Source organism: Ichthyophthirius multifiliis, assembly GCF_000220395.1.
Source record: "Ichthyophthirius multifiliis unplaced genomic scaffold scaff_1120509251351, whole genome shotgun sequence".
NCBI lineage: Eukaryota > Ciliophora > Oligohymenophorea > Hymenostomatida > Ichthyophthirius > Ichthyophthirius multifiliis.
The window spans coordinates 68,679-92,737 of NW_004085958.1; the positions used below are offsets into that span (position 1 = coordinate 68,679).

The window sequence follows — 24,059 nt, forward strand, 5'->3', positions numbered from 1 at the left end:
TATATTTTATATTTGTAAAAAATTAAAAATATATATTTATTTATTTAATTTCTTTTTATGTTTTATTAATTATTTTATATTATATTTAATTTTATCAATAATAATTGTTAATAGTTTTGAATAAAAAAATAAAATATTTTTTTAATTTTTATTCTTTCTTAATATTCATAATATATATAAAGAAACCCCTAATACTGCTAAATTTTGTATAAAATTTTCATATTAAATATGGAAATTTCTAAAGTCAGAATAAGGGTTATTAATAATTAAACATCCAAAAATAATAATTAAATTAATTAAATATTTTCCTAATTTAAATCCAAATAAAATCAAAATACTTCCTAAGATTTCGACTGAGGCTATAAATTTAGTTATTCCTTCAATATTTTAATTAACGAAATTTTTTGATAAGCTATACTATAATATTTCATACATTTAAGTTGGTAAAATTATATTACTCAAATATGAGTTAAAAGCCTTAAAACTATTAGATTTGCTTAAATGTGTTAAAAATAAATTGTATTTAGATGCAAATTATTATTTATGTGATTCAGGAGATAGTATTGTATGAAGTCCTAAAATAAAAAATACTAAAGCAAATATAAATCTGGAAAAGTATATATATTTATTCTTATTTTTTTTTTTAAATTATTTTTTTATTATATTTTTAAATAGTTTTTTTAAAAAATAAATAAAAAATAAATCTAAAACAATTATTTATAAATTATTAATAAATAAAATCAATTTTTTATTTTGACTTTTTATTTTATAATTATTGTCTGATTTATTGTTTATAAGCCAATAAAAAGCTATAAATTATACTTTAAAAATTATTCTATTTTTTTATATTTATTTAATCAAAGTCTTAATAAGTACTTTTTAATAAATTTTTATTTCAAAATATATTATTTATATTTTTTACAAATTTTTTGTTTTAGAAATTCAATTTTTCTTATTTCTTAATTTTATTAATTTAATGTCTAAAATTATTAAAATGTGCTTCGAGAATTTTTTATAAATATTAGAAAATAATTATTTTATAGATTTTTACTAAGCTTAAAAATTTGAAAATTAATAATGTTATTGAATATTTTACATATCCATGTTTTATAATTAATAAATTTTACAACTTTATATATATTTAAAAGGTGCTTTGAAAAAACTAGAAACATTTAAATTAGAATTACTTAATAATTACAGATTTAATACTAAAAGGGTTTTATATATTTAGAGTATTCTATATATGTAACTAGAGTCCAAAAAATATATATAGTTTTTGATAGTTTAAGGGTTGTGAATAACAAAAATACTTTAGATTTTACGCATATATTTATATCAGATATTTGTATATGAAATAAATATATTTACTTTATTTGAAATATCTAAATTATTTATATTTGTTTAATAATTTTATCTAAATATATAATTTTTTTTTTTTATGATTCAATATATAACAATATAAAAAAAATAAAAAATTAGCAAATAAATAATTATTTTGTATTAAAAAATTTTTAATTTTATGATTTGTAAGTTAAAAAAGTTTTTGATTTTAAATTTAAAAGACAATAGGCAGTAAAAATAAAAAATTTATTGGTTTTATTAGTATTTTTATAAAAATATTAGTTTATTTAATTTATGAATAAAGTAGCTTTAATAAATTTAAAATATATATTTACTATATTTTTAATTAATATAAAAAAAAATTGAAAATATTTAATAAAATATATTTTTATATTATAAATTTTACTTATTTAATAAATAATATAAATATTAATATTTTTTCAAAAGATTTTAATTAAAATAAATTTAATTTTAAATTCAAGATAACTAATATTATTATACAAAAAAAAGAAAAAATATAATAAATAAAAATAAAAAATACATAATATTTTATAATAGTAAAAAAAAAAATATATATATGATAAAATTGATGACATATAAAATATATATTAAAATAAATTATGTTTACATATATATAAAAAAATAAAAATGAAATTTAATTATATATACATATGTTTATAAATAAATATATAAATATATATATATTAATATATATATATATATATAATAATAATAATATATTATATTCATAAATATTAAACTATATAATTAAATTTAAGTGAATTAATTAAATAATTTATAGATATCATAATATTATATTTTTTATTTTAAATAAGATGTTATAATTTTTTTTTACATATATGTATATTAATAAATGCAATAATTTTTTTATCTTTAGTTTCTAAATATATTATTATGTATTTATATCAATTCTCTTATTATTTAAAAAGTCTATAGTTCATTTTTTAAGCATATTTTTGAATTAATTTTTTCCGAATTTATAAGTTAAAACTCCAATCCCAATATAAAGAGACAATTCTGCTATCGATTTAATCTATTTTATTTACTTATATTTTAGACTTTCCCCGTCTATAAAAAAAACATCATTAAAACAATGTTTTCCATAAATTCCAGAAATTTCTTCATAAATTTCTTTGTCAGTAAAGCCTTTTCTCAACATTGTGTTCACGACCTATCTTTATTCTGTAGCTATAGGAGATTAAACATATTAAATTGAATTGGTCATTCCTTCACAATCAAGACATCTAATATTATTTTAAATTTATAGTTAACGTCTTCCTAAATTACTTGCTTCTTACTATAAATCATTTTTACTCATTTCTCTAATAATATATTTATTTATTTTTATATAAAATATTTTAAATATAATGTAATATTTTGTTTATCTTTTTAATTTGATAATAGTTAAAATGAATATTTTTTTATATAATAAATTAAATTATTAAATAAGATAATAAAAAAGTTTAAAAAATTTGTTTTTTTAATAGAAACAAAGTATTCCATATATATTTTAACACAATAATAATAATTAATATTTTATAAGATAAATAATCATAATTAAGGTATTAACTTTAATTAATTAATTATTGAATATTTTATTAACATTTTAAGCTTAGTCTATTTATTTTATATGAAAATAGTAATTATTAATTCTTATGTTTATTTATTATTAATTTACTAAAATTATTTTTATTTAAACTTAAATTAAATATATTTATTATTATATTTTAGGTTAAAATTTAATTACCAAATACAATAATTAAATTGGTTAAATATAAAAAATGAATAACAATCCGTTCGATGATGTTCAAGATCTTTTATAAGATTAAGATAAATAGATTTAAACATGTTCAGATATATAATAATTTTATATTTAAGAAAGTAATACAGAATATGGATAAATAACAAATAAATTAAATCCTGAAAATACTAAAGTTTTAAATATAGAAGATGAACTTTTAGAATTATTTACAGGAAAAAAAGAAGATTAAGACTAATAATGTTAAAGTATAATTATACAATAGAATTTAGATCAAGTAATTATGGGTTTATAAGAAAATACTGATTTAAAATTTTAAAATAGAGAAAGTTAAGAAATAATGCTATTTTCTTAAAAATGTTAATCTAAAATAAATAATAATATTAACATTGAATAAATAATTGAAGATGAAAAGAAGATTATAAAATTTAATAAAAGAGATTATTAATAAAATGATAAAGAAAAAGATGATTTTATTTAATTTTTATATGAAAAAGTTGAGTTTTTAAATAAGGAATACTTGAAAGAGTTTTTATTTGGAGAACAGAAAATTAATAAAAATAAAACATTTTTTAATTTTTTAAAGTTTTTTTCTTATGAAAATTTGGAATTGGAAGAGGCTTTTTCACTTTTTTATTCGAAATTTTATTTTCTTTTTTTTCCTGATTATAATAGTTTGTTTTTATAATTTTTTTCTGATTTTTATTTTAGTCAAAATTAATAACTTGCTTCTCAATTTTAAAATAAAATTAAAATTCTTTTCGAATAAAAAATTTAGTAAAAATAATGCTTTTAAAAAACTTTTATTTAAAATATATATTCATTATACTAAATAGCTGATTAAGAATAAAATTAAATTTAATAAAATGTCTTTTAATTTAAAAAAAGCTCGAATAATAAACACATAATTATATATTTAGTTGATAATAATAATAAAATTCTTTGGAAAAAAGCACATTAGGGGAGTTCGATATAATAAAATATATTAGAAGTGAAAAATATAAGTGATATATAGATAGATTTAAAAAATTTTCTGCATTTTACTTTTATATATAAGCAATCTTTTAATGGAAAGAATTAACTTTGTATAATAGCCGAAAACGAAAAAGAAAGAAATCAGTTTCTATAATAAATATATGTAAAAATAAAAGAAAACGTTAATGATTTACAAAGGAACTATATATAAGAAAATAATTTCTCTAATTCTTTAGTTTTTTAAGACATATAATATTGGGATTTTTAAAAATAAAAACCGCTTTTTTTAAAAGAGTATCTCAGTTTAAATAAAAATATAACATTAGAATATAAAAAAAGTTTAGATTCTTAATTTAAATTAATAAATTTTATTAAGAAAGGTCTTCCTTTTTGTTATAGAAAGAAATTTTATTAAATTTTAATAAAAAATAAGCTTACTATTAATGAAAATGAGTACTAAAAAATGGTTCAAAAATAAAGTTCTTAATCTTTTTTAGAAAACTCTTAATATTTTTAGGAAAGCTAATAGTTTTTTTTGTAAAATATTTAAAAAGACTTTAATGTTTTAGTATAAGTTTTTCCTTAATTTAATGAAGAAAAAAGAAAATAATAAATAATTAATATGCTTTTAATTTATTTTTAATTTTATAAAAATGGATAAGAGTATATAGAGGGAAGTGTATTTATTGCAGCTTTTTTTTGGATTGTTTTTGGTTAAAATTAATTTGAATATTTTAAATTTTTTGCGAATATTATTAATAAATTTTCATGGGATAGATAAGGAGAAAAATTAAATTAGATTTTTCTTTATTTTTTGGAAAAATAAAACAAATTTATTTTCTAAAAATTTAAAACTATAGGATTGTCTCCTTAGTTTTATTTAAAAAAATAATTATCAAGTTTATTTTCTTATATTTTTCCTTAGGAAAACATAATTTTCTAAATTTTAGATAATTTAATTTTGGAAGGAAAGAGATTTTTTATTAGAAATTCTCTTGCTTTAATTTAATTAAATTAAATATAATTAAAGTTCACTAATTTAGAATAAAGTCTTCTACTTTTAACATAAAAAGAATAATAAATTACAAATGCTTAATTTCTTTTTGATAATATTGAAAATATTTTTATCGAATTAAGTTATAATAATTTTATAAATAAAAAAAGAAGGCTTATTTCGAATAAATTTTATTATCATAAAATTGAATAAAACTATGGAATTATTTTTAATAAGATTTATTACTTTAATAAAAAAAATTATACTGAACTATAAAATGTATTTACTATTGCCAATTTAAAATAGAGAAAAAAAAAAGTAATTAGTTAAAGATATTGTTAAAAAATATATTTTAATTGATATAAAATTAATTATTTATATTTTTACACTATTCTTTATTATATTACTAATTTTGTTTATAATATATTTTCAAATTTCGCGTATTTTATTATCGAGAATAAATGTTTTTATATTCTATTTATAATTTTTAAAATAAATAATATAAAATTAATTAATATTATTTTTTATTTTATTTTGACTTTATTTTTAAATCGATAAATATCTATATAATTTATCTTTATAAAAAACTTTATATTATTTATTTATAATAATAAATTAAATAATAAAAATGAAATTAGGATGATACATTTTAATCAGTTTTAATAGTAAAATTTTTTGATAAAAAATATTTGTTTTATAAATTTAATGAAATATTATATCAATTAAAATTAATTTTAATATAAATATATTTTTGGAATTAATTTAATGATTATATAAATTAATTAATATACAAATTAAAAAAAAAAATGAAGTAATTAGTAAAGGAACTAACTTAAGTATTTAAAAAAAATAAAAAATATATATAATATAAATAAAATAGACTAGTAGCATAAAATTAAACAAAATAAAAATAATTTTAGAATCATTATCGAATTTCGAGAAAACAGACTTATATAATAATGTTTAAATTTTAGACTCAGAACAACAAATCTCAAATTTAAACTCTTCTTGTAAATTCAATAATATTTCATATATAACTCCTCATGGTGATATTTAAGGATATTTAATAGTAACGGATAAAATAATAACTTTTAATCCAGAAAGCTATGAAGAAACTCAATAAATAATATAAAAGAATAGTTAAAGCCAAAAAAGTTTACAACATGGAGATTTTACAGTCAGTATTGAAATTTTCGATATTTATTCTTTGAATTCATATGTAAAGGAATATGATAAAAATTAAGATTTTTATAATTGTTATATTGATATTTATTTAGAAACTACAAATGGTATGAAAAGACCATTAGAAGATTAATAAAAAAACAAATATATTTTAAAAATAAGCTTTAAAACTTCAAATCATTATAATTAAGTAACCGCTAAGAAAATTATTTAAGAATAAGAGCATTCATATTAAAACTTTGAAAATTTGGAAACATAAGAAAATTAAGATGAAGACTAATTTGACCTTAAGGTAAAACAACTATATTAGAATATTTACTTTTTTAGTTTTTATTTATTAATATTTTATATATTATTATTTTTTATAATAAACATATAATTTATTTTTAAAAAATAAAGTTACTATGTATAAAAAGCAATTCATAGAAACTATAAAATTAAGAATCATATTCGAATATCGGATTCACCTATATTAACTTTTTAGAATTAAAATTGAAATATTTAATAAATTTAATGGGTTATGATGATAATATACATAAATAAAGTGGTACATTTACTATATTTTATGAGAAAGTATATTTTAAAAGTGTATAATAAAAAAACTTTAGCCAAATATATTAAAATAAGGCAAATGATATTATTTTACAAAATTAATCAAAAATAATAACAAATGAAATGTAATAAAATTACATAAATTAAATTAATCAAAACTTGCCATAATATTTGATTAATCATAGTTGGAAATTATGTTATTTACCTCATATACATGGATATTCTTTTAATGAATTTTTATTTAAATCTTTGGAGTGTTTAGGACCTAATGTAATATTAATTTAAGATTCTCATAAAAATATTTTTGGAGCATTTGCATCTTAGGGATGGAAAAAATAAATGAATTTTTATGGAGATGGAGAAAGTTTTCTATTTAAATTTGATTATATTGATTAAATTTAGGATATGAAAATTTAAGTTTTCAAATGGACAGGATTAAATAATGATATTTAATATTGTGGAAATGAAGGCATTGGGTTAGGAATGGGAGATAATTATGGGCTTTTTATTAATAACGATTTTTATAAAGGAATTTCTTCTAAAAGCTATACATTTGGAAATAATATAGGATTACATTAAAATACTGAATAAAACTTTTAAACTAAATCTGAAAAGATTATATTATATTTTTTTTTTTTAATAAATTATAATTTATATATATATATATATTATAGTGGTTTTAGTAGTGCGAAAAAATTTAAACTTTAAGAATTTTTCATTGATGTTATTGAAATCTGGAGTCTATGCGAATATGATTAAAACATAAATAATATATCTTCTTAGATAAAAAATTTTTCAACCTGAAAATTAATTAAAAAAATAATATTTTAATATATATTAAATCGGAAATATAATAATAATTTATTTATATTCATTATATAAACCATTTTTTTTTATTTATATAAATTTAAATAAATACAAATTTTATTTATTTCTTTTTATTCTATTAAAAAATCATCAAAATTACATATAACTACAAAATTATGAAAATAGAAATACTTATATATTTATAAATATAATATACTTTCATTCAATAACTTATCCATCTCTAAATTATCCTTCGAAACTACTTCCATCTGGTTTTCTGAAATCCTTTTAAAAAATTAATATAAAGGAAAAAATAAAATAAATACTCCAAATCCATTCATTTTATCATATTTCCATTCTCCATTATATTATTCACCATTATTCCAAAAGTATATACCTTTACCATGTCTAACATTATTAAGCCAATAACCTTCATATCTTTCTCCATTAGCAAAATTATATTCTCCTCTACCATTTTTCTCTCCTTCTTTCCATTCACCATAATAAACATCTCCAGTTGTGACATAAAGTCTTCCTAAACCATGTCTTTTGTCATTTTACCATTCACCTTCATATCTATCTCCGTTGACATAGAAATAAATACCTTTTCCGCTTTTTTCTCCTTCTCTAAATTCTCCTTCATATCTATCTCCATTTACATGAATAAATATTCCAATTCCATTCTTATAATCATTAGCCCATTAGCCTTAATATTGACTTCCATTGCTAAAATAATAAGTTCCTGTTCCATGTTTTTCACCTTCTAGCCATTCTCCTTCATATTTATCTTTATTGGTGTAATACATAACTCCTTGTCCATTTGCTCTATCTCTTTACCATATGCCTTCATACCTTGCTCCTGAAGAATAAAATAGGGTTCCTCTTCCACTTTTGAAACCATTTTCCCACCTATATTTGTTTATTTTACTTTTTTTTTATTTGTTTACATTCCATCATATTTATCACCAAATGCAAAATAGTATATACCATGTCCGTTTCTTTCCCCGTTTTTCCATTCCCCTTCATATTTTTCTCCTGTCGTATTATAAATATAGACACCATTTCCTTCCTTTTAATCGTTTTTCCATTATCCTTCAAATATGTTTCCATTTATATAACAATATCTAAGTTTTTTTTATATTATTTAACAAAAAACAAAAATTATTTTTTACTTTCCAAATCCATGTTTACGTCCGTTTTATAATTAACCTTCATATCTTTCTCCCAAAGAAAAAATATATTTTCCTTCGCCATCAAAAACATCTTCTTACCAATCTCCAAGGTATTTATCACCATTTGGATATCTTTATATATTTTTTTATATAAATTTCAATATAAACTTTTTTACGTGTATATTCCTTTTCCATGTTTCATACCATTTATCATTTAACCCTAATAAACAGAACCATCAGGAGATGTTATAGGCGTGTAATTATGATTTTTAATGAATTTATCGATAAAATCTTACACTATTAAATCTTTTTATTATATCATTTAATCTCTCTCTTTTTCGGGCTAAAAAGCACGACGATTCGGCGATTATTAAGGATAGGCTACGGATTTATGATGGAAAAAACTACTTCCTAATATATTTGTATTTGCTAATAAATTGCTATTTCTTATAAATTATGAATTATTTTGGTTATTACTTGAAACAAATTAACTATTATTTAGCATTTTTTTAGTTTATTTGTATTCTTTTTTTTAATTTTTTAGGAAAAATAAAAATTAATGAAAAAATATAATAAGAGATTATAATATTTATATTATAAAATAAAATATTAACACTTATTTTATTATTTAATTTTATTTATAAAATTTTAAAATTAAAAAAATAAATAATTTTCTTTATTTTTAATTAATAATAAAAAGTATAAAATATATAATAATTTAATTTATTCATAATAATTTTTTTTTATTTTTGATATTTTTTTAATTATTAAATGTTTATTCATTATTTTATTAATCTTAATTTAAATTTAATATATATGAAAAATAATAGATATAATTTTCTATTTTTTAATAAAAATTAATTTATTTTAAAATATATTAAAACATATATAAAATAACTTGTATTAAATTATTTATACATATATATTAATATAGATATGATATTTATAATCATGCGAATTTAGCTATTTTTTATTTATAAGTTTCTAAAAAGTTTAATTTATAATTTTCATTTATTTATTTATTTTGATAAGAAAGGTCTGATTATAAATTTTCTTAATTATTTTATACTGTGTTATCTAAATTATATCCTTTAAAAAGATCTATAAAAAATAAAAAAAATATTTTATTTATAAAAAACAAATATAATAAAACAAGAAGAAATAAATGCTAAAATATATAACTTTAAACTTCTTATTTTTTCAAAAGAATCGCATTTTATTAAATTAATTATTATTCTTATAATTCATCTTCATAAGATATAATTTATTTAATATCAAAGTTATCTTAAAATTTCTATATATAAAATACTAAATAAATAATTATAATTTTCTAATTTTTTACAGGCTAAAAAGGAGATATTAGTTATTTCAAATATACTTTTTTCCAAGGATAATTTTTAAGCCAAGGATGATTTTTAACTTCATCTGGTCCATTAATTCCTAATCTTAAAGCAGGTTTTCTTTCAATTAACTTAAAAGTAAAATAAAAAATATTAATAATATTATATTAATATTTAAAGAAACCTTATTTATGAAATCAGCTGCATCTATAGACCATCCTTAAGGCACTTCATATTCTTTAATTCTAACTTTTTTTGCTAAAATATGGTCTTTTATCTCCTATCTTGTCCTTCCAACGTAAGGTCTCTTTTTTTTATTTTTTTAAATATTTTTATATACTTATAAAAATATTTTTATAAAATTTAATCTTTATAAAAAAATACTCTTTTTTATATTTACTCTTCCTAACATAAACTCAAATGCAATAATACCCAAAGCAAAATAGTCTACTGCAAAAGTATGAGGATGCCTGCACATTACTTCTGGTGCTATTTATTTTAATAAAAAAGAAAATAAAAAAAAACAAAAACTTTAATAAAATACCCATATATCCAGGCGTCCCTGATGTGTCTTTTTAATTATCAGGATGCCATACTCTAGCAACTCCAAAGTCTGTTATTTTCACATAACCTTAACTGTCTAGAACTAGATTTTCTGGTTTTATATCCCTGTGTATGATATTATTTTTATGCAAATATTCCAATCCGAAAAAAATATTTGTAATAAAAAATTCTTTTTTTTATTTAATATTTTCCTTATTTTTTATTATTATTATTATTACTTGTTTATTCTTCTGTAAATTTTCTTTATCTGCCTATATGATAACGAAGATCTCCACCTTCCATAAAATCCATTATTAAATAAAGATTATCTCTGTCTTAGAATGAATAATGCACATTAACAATAAAACTTTATTTTTTTAATTTATACTCTATATAAGTTTTTATTTTATTTACGGGTGTTTTAATTTACATAGCAATTCTCTTTCATTTAGAACTGAATTTACAGATTTTTTACTTATTATTCTTTTTTATTGATTAAACAATTAAATAATAATAAACATTTTACAAAGACTTAGACATTTCTTTCATTGCATATACTTTTCTGGTTTTCCTTTATTCTACTTTCCATACTTTTCCAAATCCACCCTTTCCTATTATAAATTAAACTGAAAAATGTGATTTTTAAATATGAAAAGGTTCTATATATAATTGAGAAAAGTTTTCATTAATAATTTAACTATCCTTATAATTTGTGCTATTATCAATATTTTATTTTCTTTGTTCTTAAATGCTTTTGAATTATTCATTTTTTGAAATTCCTATTTTTACAAGATTTTGAAGATTATAAAAAGATTTTTTTTATTTATTTTTAAAATTAGTTTTTTTATTTTTTGTTTTTTAATAAACTCTTTATTTTTTACTTTTTTACTAATTTTATTCACTTTATTGATATCTTAATAATAAAGGATATTTCGAAAATTACAAATGTGATTATAAATTGCTTAATTAATTTTTTTATTAATTTATTATAGGTGATTAGCTTTTTTCATTATTAAATTAAATATATTAATCTTATATTTGGTTTTACGATTAATATATAGATGATTAAAAACTATTATTTTAAATTTTAATAGAATTTGTTTATTAATTTATCAATTTTTAACTTTTTTAAGTTAAATCACTAAAAGATGATTTTTTTGAATTTATTGAAGAATTACTAAATTATTATAATTACTTTATGTTCTTTAAATTTTGTACATCTAAATGGATTTATTATAAATTTTATTTGATTTATTTTGCTAATTCGGATTCTTCTATATTGTTTGTTTGCTTATTGCTAATATTATTTTACATTTATTTATTTTACAAAATAGTTAAATGTTATTTAGTTTTACTTGTTTTATTAATTTATGAAATTAAAAAATAATAATAATACACATTGTTAGTTATTACCTTAATTAAATATTAATTGCATAAATATAATAAAAAAATAACTAATTTAAATATTTTATTACATATTAAAAAAAAATTAATAAAAGTAAATAAATAAAATTATATATTTAAAATAAATAAAAAAATATGGAAACTTTCAAATCAAAATAAATTAAGTTAAATGAATTCGAAATAATGCAAACATTAGGAACAGGTATTAGATATAAAATAGATTATTTTTTAATTAATTATAATATTAAAAATAACAAAAAATAATAAAAAAGGATCTTTTGGAAGAGTAAGACTTGCTAAACAAAAATCAAATGGAGATTATGTAGCTCTTAAAATGCTTAAAAAAGCAGAAATATTGCGTTTGAAGTAAGTGGATCATATAATATCAGAAAATACAATATTATCAAATATAAATCATCCATTTTTAGTGAGATTACTTATTTCTTGTTTCTATTTTTTTAATTAAACTAAAAAAAAAGATAAAGATGTTAGGGTTTAGTTAAGATGATAGATTTTTATATTTTGTATTAGAATATATATAAGGAGGGGAGCTATTTACTTATTTAAGAAACAAAGAAAAATTTGAAAATAATGAAGCATAATTTTATGGGGCATAAGTGTAACTTTAAATTATAATATCAATATATTTAATTATAAAATAATTTAAGAGTTTGCATGTTTGAATATTTACATGGAAAAAATATTGTTTATAGAGATTTAAAGCCAGAAAATATATTAATAGGAGCAGACGGATATTTAAAATTAACAGATTTTGGGTTCGCTAAATATTGTGATTCTAGAACTTATACACTTTGTGGAACTCCTGAATATCTAGCTCCTGAAATACTTCTGAACAAAGGACATGGAAAACCAGTTGATTGGTGGTGTTTAGGGATACTTATATATGAAATGATTGCAGGTAATTTATTAAAAGATAGATAACATTATTTTAAAATATATAAATATAAAATATAAATAAATTATATATAATATATATATATATATTATATATATATATAATTATTTATTTTAAAGGAATTGATCCGTTTAATGACGAGGACCCTATGTCTATATATTAAAAAATTTTAAAAGGTAAAGTTAAATTCCCAAGAAATTTTGACAAGTATTTTACTATCAAATTTATTTTTTTCAAAATTAATTAATAAAAAGAAATGCTAAAAGTCTTGTTAAACATTTACTGGTTGCGGATTTAACTAAAAGATATGGAAACTTAAAAGGAGGTTATTTTTTATTTTATATTATATAATTTTTAGTATAAAGAAAATAATATTTATAATATAAGGTGTCAATGATATTAAAACACATAGATGGTTTGGTGATATGGATTGGGATGCTTTATTATAAAAAAAAATGCCGGCAATTTATAAACCACCTATTAAAGGTAAAAATGATACTTCGAATTATGGAAGCTACCCAGATTCAACTGAATTGCCAAAAGCTATTAAAAGTTCTGATGATCCTTTTATAAATTGGTGAATTAAAAATAATTATTATGTTTTTGTTATTCTCTATGAATAAATAAACTTATTAAAAGTTTTTTCTTTTTCAATATTAATTTTTTTTAATTACTAATTATATATATATATATATAATATTTTTTTTGTATATAGAATAAAATAAAAATGATTTATTTTTATAAATTTTACATTTCAAAACTCTTCATTTATAATTTTTCCGTCTTTCCAAATTCCTTTTCCAGTTCTTCCATCTTATAAAATAACTAATCCTTGTCCATTTTATTTATTGTCTTTCCATTCTCCTTTATAAATTTTTCCGTCAGGATAAACCATTTCTCCATATCCACATTTAACTCCGTTTTTAAAATTCCCTATTATATTAAAAAAAGAAATCAAATAAATAATGCAAAAAAAAGCAATAAATACCTGTATATATCTTTCCATTAGTATTTTAAAATTTACCAAATCCTTACATTTTATAATTAACCCATTATCCTTCATATTTACTTCCGTTTTTAAAAAAATGTACCCCTTCTCCTTATACAACTCCATCTTGGAATTCACCTTCATAATAAGACCCATCTTCTTTCCATATAAGTTTACCTTTTCCATGTTTTTTCCCATAACAAAACTGACCTTCATAAATAAAATCGTAATTTTCTTCTTTTCCGTATCCATGTTATTTATCTTCTAGCCATTCTCCTTCATATTTTTATCCGTCTTAATGAATGAAAATCCCAAATCCTTAAGCTCTGTCTTTTAGCCATTATCCTTAATAAAAATCTCCATCGCAATGAATCAATCTTCCATTTCCATTAGCCATATCATCTTCCCATTCTCCTTAATATATTGATCCATCTACCCAAAATTATAATCCACGGCCTTATCTTTTCCCGTTTAACCATTATCCTTTATATACTGCATCTGTTTTAAAAAATTTATAAGGAGGGAGCTTAATTAAATATCTATGGTCATTATTTACAGCATATTTGTATGGATTTTTTTTCATTATATCAACTATTTAAGGCTTTAATTATATTTAATTACTACTACATCTTATTGCAATAGAAGGATGCGGTTAATTTTGTATAATTTTTTATTTTAGTGCTTTTATGGCTCTACGTGCAAATTATCCTCTGACAAAATTCTATATTTTTAATATTTTTTGGTATATTTCAGGAGATTTATAATCAATTTTTTATGAACTTATTTATATTTGTGATATTATTGATGTATTTTCACATGGTTAGGGTTCTGATGTACAGCTTCCCATTTATTTATTTTTAACGGAAATATTTTTATTTTTTATATTAAAGTTTTTTACTGTTTGCTTTTTATTATAATATATATTTTTTTTGAGTTATTTATAATTCAAGTAAAATTATTGAAGTTTTAATTTTTGTTTTATAATTTTCTAAATTATTTTAACTATTAAACAAGTCTATTGAGATATAGAATAGATAATATGAATATTTTTTGTTAGATGTATACATCAAACTATATTTCTTTTAGCGACATTAATATTTTTAATTAATTAATTTAATAATTTGAAAAAATTAAATAGAAATTATGCCTTTATATATATAATATTTACTAAAAACAAACGAATAAATATAATTTTTTTATTCAAATCTCATCATCCCATTCATTACTTAATTCAGGTTCGAAATCTTATTATATGTCATATTAAAAGCTCTTATCACCGGGTTTCTTTTAGTTTTTTTGGAACTAAATATCCATATATTTTTTATGTTAATCTAATTCGTCTTAAGTTAATTTATTTAGATTAGCATTATTATAATCAAATTATTTAAATTTTTATTATATTTATTTTTAAGAATTGTCATCTACTTCAAAATCATCTTCGTAATTTTCAAAATCTTCTTTATAATTTGAACTTATTGATTTTTAAGGATTTTTTTCACTAAAAGATCCTATTTCGTCAAAATCATATAATTATTATTTATTGTTTTATTATTTTGTTTATTATTAAGTTTTTACTTGTTATTAATTTTAATGTTGTTTTTGACTTTAAGTTTTGTTTTCATTTTACTTTTAATTTTATTACTATTATTCTTTTTGAGAAAGATATTATTATTAATTTTTTTAATTTATGTTATTAGATGCTGTTTTTTACTTCTTTTTTTTTTTTTCATTATATAATATGTATTATTTAGATTAATTACATTATAATTTAATGAAAAACTATTTTCTTCGCTACTTTCATCTAAATCTAAATCATAAGGATTAAACTTTTTATCAGATTTTTAAGGATTTTTTTCTTGTTATTTATTACTATTCGTTGTTTATATATTATTATTAATTATTTATTAAGGTTAGGGTTTTTTATTTCCATAAATTCTTAATTTTAACTTTTCTAATAATCCTTTTTATTTTTTTGGTTATTAATTATATTATAAATTGTATTATTATTATTTTACTTTAAATTTACTATAAATTTATTTTATCAGCATAAAAATATTTATAATATTTATCTTTTAATTCATTTGACTTTTTTTTTGGGTCGGTAAACTCATTTAAATCTTTCACTTTGAATATATGATAAAAAGATTTACCGGTACTTGGAACTAAATATTCTAAAACTTAGTTTTTATAATTTTTTTTTTTTTTAAATATTATATTAATTTTACTTATTTCTTTTTCTATATATTTTAGGCCAAATCTTTTTGGAATATAATCATATGGATTGATTCTATTTTTTACTAAATTAAATTTTATTGTATTATCAATATATTATAAATTTTAAATGTTTACTCATTTTAAGTAAATTTAAATATATGAAATTTTTTTATTTTATTTTTTTAAATAAAATAAATAATAATTATAAAATCAATTATATGGTATTTTAAAAAATAGTTAAATTAATATTTTAATAAATAATTTTTATAAAATTAGTATATAATCAAACATAAATATATATAATAATTAAAAGATAAAGTTTCATTTATTGATTTCAATAAAAAGTTTATTTAAAATATTAATTATTAATAAAAAACAAATATTTTAAAACATATTTTTTTTATCTAATTCAAAAAAATCATAAGCCATAAGATTTTAACCTATCTTTAGTAATTTTAGTTTCTTGTTTAGATAAATCTTCTAAAATTAATTAAGGTTTTGTATTTTTTTATTCTTCTTATTTAATTTTTTTTTACTTTATCTCTTCTTTTTATTACTATATTTTTTTAAGTTCTTTTAAGTACTTTTTCTTATCTTTTTTTTTAAGTTCTTTTAGATTTTCTTTAAATGTAAGACCCTATTCTTAATCTTTTTTGATAATTTTCTATTTTATATATAAATAAATAATTGTATAAATATGTATATATATATATATATATATATATATTTTATTAATATATTTATATAAATAAATACCTTATTTTCTTTTGAAGAGTTTTAAATTTACTTAATAATTAATTTATTTTTAAGGTTTTTTTGCTTAACTTTTCCTTCGTCATCTCTATAAGGTGCTAATTTTTTAATTGATACATATTTATTTAATATATGATTATCTGCAAAAAGTAATTATTCATCACTTAATCCATATGATTCAGGTCTTACATCAAGATACTTTTTTTAAAAATAAAAAAAAAGTTAAAAAAAGTAAAAACAAAAAAAAAACAAAATTTTTTCTTTTTTAAACTTTACTTTAAATCTCGTCTTTATACCACCAGTAATAACATCTTCGAAATCAACACTATAATATTAATCTACAAGTTTTTGTATTTCTTCATCATTTACATATTTTTTTAATTTTGCAGGATTATTTTAAGCTAATTCTTCTAAATTTACTTTTTTAGCTTCTACATATTCATAAAGTTTTTTTTAATAAATTTAAACTTTGTCAAAACATTCATCACAAATTATTATTTCATTATTACTTTAGAGCTAGTAATAACTACAATAATCATCTAATTTAATAAAACATTAATTACAAACTTTATATTAATTTAAAATTTCTAATATTTCTCCATCAGAAGGTGGCTTTTTTATATTATATTATTATATATATGTATATATATTTATTTTTTTACTTAACAATTTTAAGGAACAGTACTTTTCTTAGTATTATGCTCGTGGAATTTTCCATCATTGCATAATTTACATAATGTAAAATCAGGGCATTATACACAATCATATTTAAATTAACCAGGTTTAATTCCTTTTTTGCAATCTTTATTTATTTTAATATAAAATAGAATAAATATATATATATATATATATATATATATATATATATATATATATATATATATATAAATTAAATTACTATCACAATACCACCATAAATATACTCCATTTTAATCTTTATCGTTTTATATCATAGCTTATATTTCACTTTTTTTTATTTTTGTTAATAAAAATAAATTATATATATTAATTTTTTTTACTTATCTTTTAAGTTTTTTTTAGACGCTAAAGGAATATTTACTTTTGGGTTTAAAAGATTCTCTTTATCCTCACCTAATTGAGTTTCTGGTTTTTCCTTTTATTTATTTTATTAAGTGTCATCATTTTCATCATTTTTTTCTTGCTATTTGTAGAACTTTTTTTCATATTCTTTAAGTTCATCTAAATTTTCATCTTCTTAATCATAATAATCTGAGCCAAGCTTTTTTTTTATTTTGAATATAAAATCTATTATTTATTTAAAAACTTGTTCCTATAATTTTTATGTAAACTTTTCTTCGTCATAATCTTCTTCAATTAATAAATTAATTCCTTCGTTTATATTTGAAGTACCGGCAGTTTATTGTATTTTTTTAATTTTTTACATAAGAGCCTATTTTGTAGCATTTTTAATTTATTTTATTTCATTTTTATAATTTTTATTTTTCTTCTTTCTTTTTTTGGTCTTTTTCTTTTCTTTTTTCTGCTCTTTTTGTATCTTTTTATCTATAAGTTCCTTCAATCTCTCTTCCATATGCTTTTTTTTTATTATAAAGTAAAAAATTACTTTATTTATATTTAAAATATTACTCACTATTTGATTTCCATTTTCTTCTTCATATCTAAAATTATATTTAGATTCAAATAAATCTGCTTTATCATCTTCTTCTTCATCCTATTCTTCAAGCTTTTAATCGACATTAATATCATCTTTATCAACCCAACTAAAAAACAAGAATATAAATAAAAAATATCTATATATTATAAATAAATACCCTTTAGTCAATATAAATTTTCTTAAAAATCTATCAGCTTCATCAAGTTTATTTTCATTTCCCCAAAACTTTTAAAGGATTTCAATTTCTTAGTCCTTTCCTTTGTTTAATTTTCTCTTTTTTTATTTTTCCAAAAACTTATTGAATTCTTTATTTTCATCTTCGACTTATTAATTAGTTTTTTTCGTTTAAATAAATAAATTGTCTTCTTCCTCGTTTTTTTTAAGTGCTGCTCTTTTAAATTCTTATTTTAATCTTTGTTATTCTTCTATTCTTGTCTCCTCCCTTTATTTATTTTATTATTCGGAATTTTCTGAATAATCTTCATCATCTATTTTTCCTAATACTTCTTCTTATATCATATCTTTATATGTATATCTTTTTTATTATTTATTCTTATTTTCTTATTCTATGTCTAAATTGCCAAAATCTTTTTCTTTAAAAAATTATTTTTCTGTTTTGTATATAGATGGGTCTTTTTCCCTTATTTTTGCTAATGTTTTTATAAACTTCACGCTTACTTTCTCATTTAATAATTCTCCTTCTGAATCATCTTCTAATTCACTACTACTATCTTCATTATATTAATCTCCTTCAATTATTTCTGTTAAATTAAATATTAATATTTAATTATTATTATTTTTTTATTTATTTACTTTTATAATTATCTCCATATTTGACTTTTGCTTAATCAATTATCTGTCTTTATTTTCTTTTCTCAAATTTATCGGCAAATTGTCTGTTTATTTTTAATTTAATCTTTTAATTATCTTATTTTTCATTTTGTTAATCTTCTTAGTCTTCGAATAAATTTAATTTGTTCATTTTTTTAATATTTAAATATATACAAAATTAAATTTGTACTTTTTTTATATACAAATTACTTATTTTTATTTTTTTAGTTTAATAATATGTTTTTTTATATTAAAATATTTTTTCTAAATTCAAAAACATAAAAAATTATAGCATAAGAATTAAATTATTTATCTATTAAAATTTTAATTTATTATATATAATAATGATTTGCTTTTTTTTATTTAACTATTAAAATCTATATAATAGGGTAAATATTTATATTTTATTTTAATTGGTTATTATATATTTTATATTTATTAGTTTATCTTATTTTTTATTTTATAAGATTTCTAATATATACTTTTATATTTATCATATATTTTATCTTTAATATTAATCACTTGTATTTTTTTTCATATAATTATTTTTTCTTGATATTTTATTATTAAAACCTAGAGATTAGATATTATTATTATTTAATTTACTTTACATATATTCAATTGAAAATTCTTTTTTATAAATCATATCTTTAAATTTTTATCCAACATTAGGATATATTTTGATTAAATATATATCAGAATCCATTAATTAAATTTCTTATATATTCCTAATTTTCATATTTTATAATATTTATAATTTTACAATATAAATAACGTTAGAAAATTATAAAATTAATTTTTTTTCAACATTCTTTATATTTTTATTCTAAATAAGAAGTAAGAATTAGCTTTTCTTTGCTAATAAAAATCTTCCAAATTTTCTAAAATCAATAAATTTGCTATTTGTAACAAAAACAAATTTTAGAAATCATCTTTCAGTTCTCATTTATAAGAATTGTGATTTTATTAAAAGTTTATATATAAGCACATATGTTTCAATTATTTATATATATTATCAAATCTTTATTAAATTCTTATTCTTATTCTTATTCTTATTCTTATTCTTATTCTTATTCTTATTCTTATTCTTATTCTTATTCTTATTTTATATAATTTGAACTCGTATAATAAACATATACTTGAAGTATATAGGGAAAATAATTGTTTTTGTTTTAAAATAAACGTAATTATTATTTAAAGCTTAAGCAACGCATATTTTAAAAATAAAATTCATTTCTAATGACCATAAATTTAATTTCTCCTTAATAAAAAACTACAGTTTCTGTTATATAAATCATTAAAGCTTATTATTCATTGCTTATTCCATATAATTTAATACAAATAAATATATAGTATATATCAAATTTAAAATTAGATTTCTAGATTTCGTTTATTATATTATTTAAGGCTAATTTCTAGAATATTTTCATATGATATAGACAATTTTTTAAAAAATGCAAATACAATTTATATTAAAAATTTATAGATGTTATTCTTTAGTATTAGTTATACTTTCAAATTATATGTCATTAGATTTTATTAAAATTCGGGTTTATAATTAATAATTAGTAATTAAGATATATAATTTTGTTGTTATTAAAAAATAAAAATTAATTAATATTTTAATATAATATTATTATAGTAATAAATATAAATATTTATATATAATTAATAATTTTTTATATAGTTATTATATGTAAAATTAATTATATAAAAAATATTAATTTTTAGAAACATATATTATATTTATTAATATATATATATATATATAATATATATATATATATATATATATTTAATTTAATTAAAATTATTAATTTAATTTTTAACTTTCAATATATTTTTTTTACAAAACAAATATTACTCACTCCTAAAACTTATAAAATTAATGGTTTTTCAATTAATTTTTTATTAATTTCAAACATTTATTAAAATCCGCATTTTTTATATAAATTCTAAGCTCGAGTATTTGTATTTAGAAAAGTTAAATAAATATATTATTTATTAAGTTCTTACGCATATTATTAAAAATGTTTAACTAATTTATAGCCTAGTCCTTTATTTCTATAATTTTACTTAATACAAAACTTTTTTAATTCAATTAAATTTTCTTTTTATGTATTTAGTTATTAATCTATGTCAGGTAAATATTTATTGTTATGGTTTTAATCTGCTTCAACCATTCCTAATACTTCCTTATTTTAATTTATTACTATAAATATCTAATTATTATTCAAAAATAATTTTTCAATGTTTTAGTATAATATTTTTAATAAATATTTTTTCATTGAATATTAACATATTTACTTAAAAATATACCCAAAAAATATAATTAAGAGTAAAATTTAAGTTAATTTTATTTTTTCTAATATTATTAGTATTTATATTAATAATATTATTATTAAATAAGGAAAAAATCCGTGTTATTTTAATGGAAATTTAAAGTATTAAAAGCCTTTCAAAAGCATAGTTTAAGGGAAACTTTCTTTATATAAATTTATTACTTGTTATTTATATTATTCTTAATATTAAATAATATATATATCATTCATAATTAAATATTAAACTATAAAAATAATTAAATAAAGATATATTTAATAATATTACAGTTTTTTATATATTAATTAAATTTGAAAAATTTTTTTAAAAAAAATTTTAATTAAATTATATAAAAATAATTAAAAAAAAGAAAAAAATATGAGTAGTTACACTATAGCAGGTTCAGCCGATAAAGAAGAAACAGCAATAGTAAATTTAAACAAATAAATATATTTAAAAAACAAAAAAAGTGTGAAACAATAGCGAATACTATAAAATCTTTTTACAAAAATATTGACTTTAGAATTATCATTAAGCATCCTTCAGAATGGGATGAATATATACATGAAGTAAAACAATAATTATATATTATAATAAAAAAATAATAATTTAAAAAAAAAATAGATTTGTAGAATATATGGATTTAAATAAAACAAAAATCCAATAATATTTACCTTGGATGGAAAGCTTATTGGGGATATAGAAAAATTTAAAGAGATGACTGAAAGTAAATTCGGAATTGACACATAATATATAGTAAACCCGATCAAAACAGAAATTAATATGAAATAAGTAGAAAAAGAAATGAAAGAAAAGAAGAAGAACTTAAAAAATAAGAGAAATTTATAAGAAAAAATATAAATTAGTTTAAAATAAAAATATGAAGAAGAAATGATTTTACCTACAAAAGGAATTTTCGTTTCTGAAATAAATGAAGGCTTATAAGTAATTTTTTTTTTTTGTCTTTTTTTTTGATGAAAATATTTTTTATTTTAGTTTTGTGTTAAATATGTTGAAAAAATATGTCCTAAAGTTTATATTAGCCCTGTTGAAAACAAAGAAGTTGTTTAATAAATAATAACTCCAGGTATTATTGTTTACATAATAAAAAAGAAAATATATTATTTCATTAATTAAAATAGCCGATATAAATGTCTAATAAGTATAAGCAAACGATACTTTTCCTCCTGAAATTTTAGTTGAAGAATAACCAGTTATATTAGAAGGCTAAGATCTAACTAAAGGTTTTAAATCGCCAAAATTAGGCGAAAACTCAAACTAGAATAACGAAAGTAATGATGTTTCGAAACATACCACATTTTAATAGGCATTGAATTTGGAATAAGATAATATTATTTAAGATAATAACTAATAAATATAAAATTAATAATATTAAATTGAGGAAAACAACTAATAAGCATAAGAGAATTAAGAGTAACAATAATAAGAACAATAAGAAGAATAATAATAAGAACAATAATAATAAGAATAGCAAATAGAATAAAATAAAGAAGAATTAAAAGAACTTATAGAAAGAATAAAGATCATAGAAGGAAATAATTAAGGTCAATTAGTAAATATGAACAATTATATAATTAAATCGGTAAAAAAGAGTATATATGTTTAAATACTTATTTTTATTTAAAATAAAAACAGTTAAAAGACAATTATTATCTTTCTGTTCATCCGAATCCTCTTTTTAATGGATAATTAGTTATTTTTGAATCTTATCCTGTAGAAGGATAAAATTAAGAGGTCTTTTTAAATGATTATAGTAAGGTTTAAAGAAGTATAAGAAATAGAGAAAATGGAAAAGCTTAAAAGGAATAATATTAAAAATAACAAAAAAGGCTTGAAGAATAAAAATAGCGTTTAGAAGAATTAAAGAAAATTCAAGAAGAAAATAATAATAATGATAATGAAAATGGAAATTAATTTTAAAGTAATAACTAAGACTTTTAGGAAGAAAAAATAATTGCTGAACCTCCTTCATATAATTTTAAAAGTAGAACAAATAGAAATTGTATAGATATGTTAAAACCTTTATCTATATAAGATTGGAAAATTGTTAATAAAATAATAAATAAGGTTGACTGCTTTGTTACTTTTTAAATATTGCCTTTTGGATTTGAAAATTAGTTTGAACTTTCGAATGGAATTTTGAATGTTTTTTTAAGACATTTTATGGTTAATATTCACCAAAATTAAAGTATTTTACCTTTACTTTAGTTCTATTAAAATTAATAAAATCCTAAAAAAACTTATTTGCCTATTGAATCTATCATTATTTCAGAAAAAGATAAAGCAAAAAT

The 24,059-nt window shown here is 17.5% G+C and overlaps 6 protein-coding genes across 6 annotated transcripts, besides 32 other annotated features; 1 reads left to right on the forward strand and 5 right to left on the reverse strand. All coding sequences in view use genetic code 6, as the record gives it.

The window, feature by feature from the left end:
* The first annotated feature begins 638 nt into the window (after nucleotides 1-638).
* Nucleotides 639-685: a microsatellite.
* Nucleotides 686-2,001: 1,316 nt separating this feature from the next.
* Nucleotides 2,002-2,087: a microsatellite.
* Nucleotides 2,018-2,108: a microsatellite.
* Nucleotides 2,023-2,109: a microsatellite.
* A 39-nt stretch (nucleotides 2,110-2,148) lies between these two features.
* Nucleotides 2,149-2,210: a microsatellite.
* An 89-nt stretch (nucleotides 2,211-2,299) lies between these two features.
* Nucleotides 2,300-2,680, reverse strand: IMG5_187190 (hypothetical protein; the record flags this gene model as incomplete). Its single annotated transcript, XM_004027171.1, has 1 exon — nucleotides 2,300-2,680. One exon carries the CDS (start codon nucleotides 2,678-2,680, stop codon nucleotides 2,300-2,302), a length of 381 nt encoding a protein of 126 aa, XP_004027220.1.
* Nucleotides 2,681-6,600: 3,920 nt separating this feature from the next.
* Nucleotides 6,601-6,639: a microsatellite.
* Nucleotides 6,640-7,741: 1,102 nt separating this feature from the next.
* IMG5_187200 (morn domain repeat protein) lies at nucleotides 7,742-9,345 on the reverse strand (the record flags this gene model as incomplete). Its single annotated transcript, XM_004027172.1, has 6 exons — nucleotides 7,742-7,797; nucleotides 7,849-7,916; nucleotides 7,958-8,540; nucleotides 8,579-8,755; nucleotides 8,804-8,935; nucleotides 8,980-9,345. Coding segments are annotated over 5 exons (1,323 nt in total), but the record flags the coding sequence as incomplete, so codon positions are not given.
* Nucleotides 9,346-9,752: 407 nt separating this feature from the next.
* On the reverse strand, nucleotides 9,753-12,000 carry IMG5_187210 (protein kinase domain protein; the record flags this gene model as incomplete). The annotated part of the gene is made up of 7 exons (XM_004027173.1): nucleotides 9,753-10,274; nucleotides 10,328-10,450; nucleotides 10,544-10,632; nucleotides 10,688-10,876; nucleotides 10,926-11,053; nucleotides 11,101-11,169; nucleotides 11,213-12,000. The coding sequence occupies 7 exons, from the start codon at nucleotides 11,998-12,000 to the stop codon at nucleotides 9,753-9,755; spliced, it is 1,908 nt and encodes a 635-aa protein (XP_004027222.1).
* Nucleotides 10,188-10,222: a microsatellite.
* Nucleotides 12,001-12,196: 196 nt separating the features above from the next.
* IMG5_187220 (protein kinase domain protein) lies at nucleotides 12,197-13,650 on the forward strand. Its single transcript, XM_004027174.1, has 6 exons — nucleotides 12,197-12,292; nucleotides 12,363-12,517; nucleotides 12,570-13,009; nucleotides 13,126-13,213; nucleotides 13,261-13,331; nucleotides 13,394-13,650. The coding sequence occupies exons 3-6, from the start codon at nucleotides 12,595-12,597 to the stop codon at nucleotides 13,585-13,587; spliced, it is 768 nt and encodes a 255-aa protein (XP_004027223.1). The 5' UTR covers nucleotides 12,197-12,292; nucleotides 12,363-12,517; nucleotides 12,570-12,594; the 3' UTR covers nucleotides 13,588-13,650.
* Nucleotides 13,041-13,107: a microsatellite.
* Nucleotides 13,045-13,109: a microsatellite.
* Nucleotides 13,046-13,108: a microsatellite.
* Nucleotides 13,053-13,103: a microsatellite.
* Nucleotides 13,072-13,114: a microsatellite.
* A 110-nt stretch (nucleotides 13,651-13,760) lies between the features above and the next one.
* IMG5_187230 (IQ calmodulin-binding motif family protein, putative) lies at nucleotides 13,761-14,577 on the reverse strand (the record flags this gene model as incomplete). Its single annotated transcript, XM_004027175.1, has 2 exons — nucleotides 13,761-13,939; nucleotides 13,995-14,577. The coding sequence occupies 2 exons, from the start codon at nucleotides 14,575-14,577 to the stop codon at nucleotides 13,761-13,763; spliced, it is 762 nt and encodes a 253-aa protein (XP_004027224.1).
* Nucleotides 14,578-15,419: 842 nt separating this feature from the next.
* Nucleotides 15,420-15,462: a microsatellite.
* A 1,141-nt stretch (nucleotides 15,463-16,603) lies between these two features.
* On the reverse strand, nucleotides 16,604-19,579 carry IMG5_187240 (zz domain protein; the record flags this gene model as incomplete). The annotated part of the gene is made up of 9 exons (XM_004027176.1): nucleotides 16,604-16,872; nucleotides 16,965-17,159; nucleotides 17,238-17,573; nucleotides 17,624-17,763; nucleotides 17,860-17,927; nucleotides 17,981-18,201; nucleotides 18,365-18,372; nucleotides 18,570-19,358; nucleotides 19,411-19,579. The coding sequence occupies 9 exons, from the start codon at nucleotides 19,577-19,579 to the stop codon at nucleotides 16,627-16,629; spliced, it is 2,172 nt and encodes a 723-aa protein (XP_004027225.1). The 3' UTR covers nucleotides 16,604-16,626.
* Nucleotides 16,899-16,955: a microsatellite.
* Nucleotides 16,914-16,970: a microsatellite.
* Nucleotides 17,580-17,612: a microsatellite.
* Nucleotides 17,794-17,848: a microsatellite.
* Nucleotides 17,961-18,001: a microsatellite.
* Nucleotides 18,416-18,462: a microsatellite.
* Nucleotides 18,422-18,473: a microsatellite.
* Nucleotides 18,431-18,473: a microsatellite.
* Nucleotides 18,433-18,483: a microsatellite.
* Nucleotides 19,580-19,647: 68 nt separating the features above from the next.
* Nucleotides 19,648-19,692: a microsatellite.
* Nucleotides 19,658-19,704: a microsatellite.
* A 118-nt stretch (nucleotides 19,705-19,822) lies between these two features.
* Nucleotides 19,823-19,891: a microsatellite.
* Nucleotides 19,823-19,892: a microsatellite.
* Nucleotides 19,893-20,458: 566 nt separating this feature from the next.
* Nucleotides 20,459-20,537: a microsatellite.
* A 513-nt stretch (nucleotides 20,538-21,050) lies between these two features.
* Nucleotides 21,051-21,102: a microsatellite.
* A 61-nt stretch (nucleotides 21,103-21,163) lies between these two features.
* Nucleotides 21,164-21,223: a microsatellite.
* Nucleotides 21,224-22,341: 1,118 nt separating this feature from the next.
* Nucleotides 22,342-22,375: a microsatellite.
* An 808-nt stretch (nucleotides 22,376-23,183) lies between these two features.
* Nucleotides 23,184-23,230: a microsatellite.
* Nucleotides 23,199-23,236: a microsatellite.
* The last annotated feature ends 823 nt before the right edge of the window (nucleotides 23,237-24,059 follow it).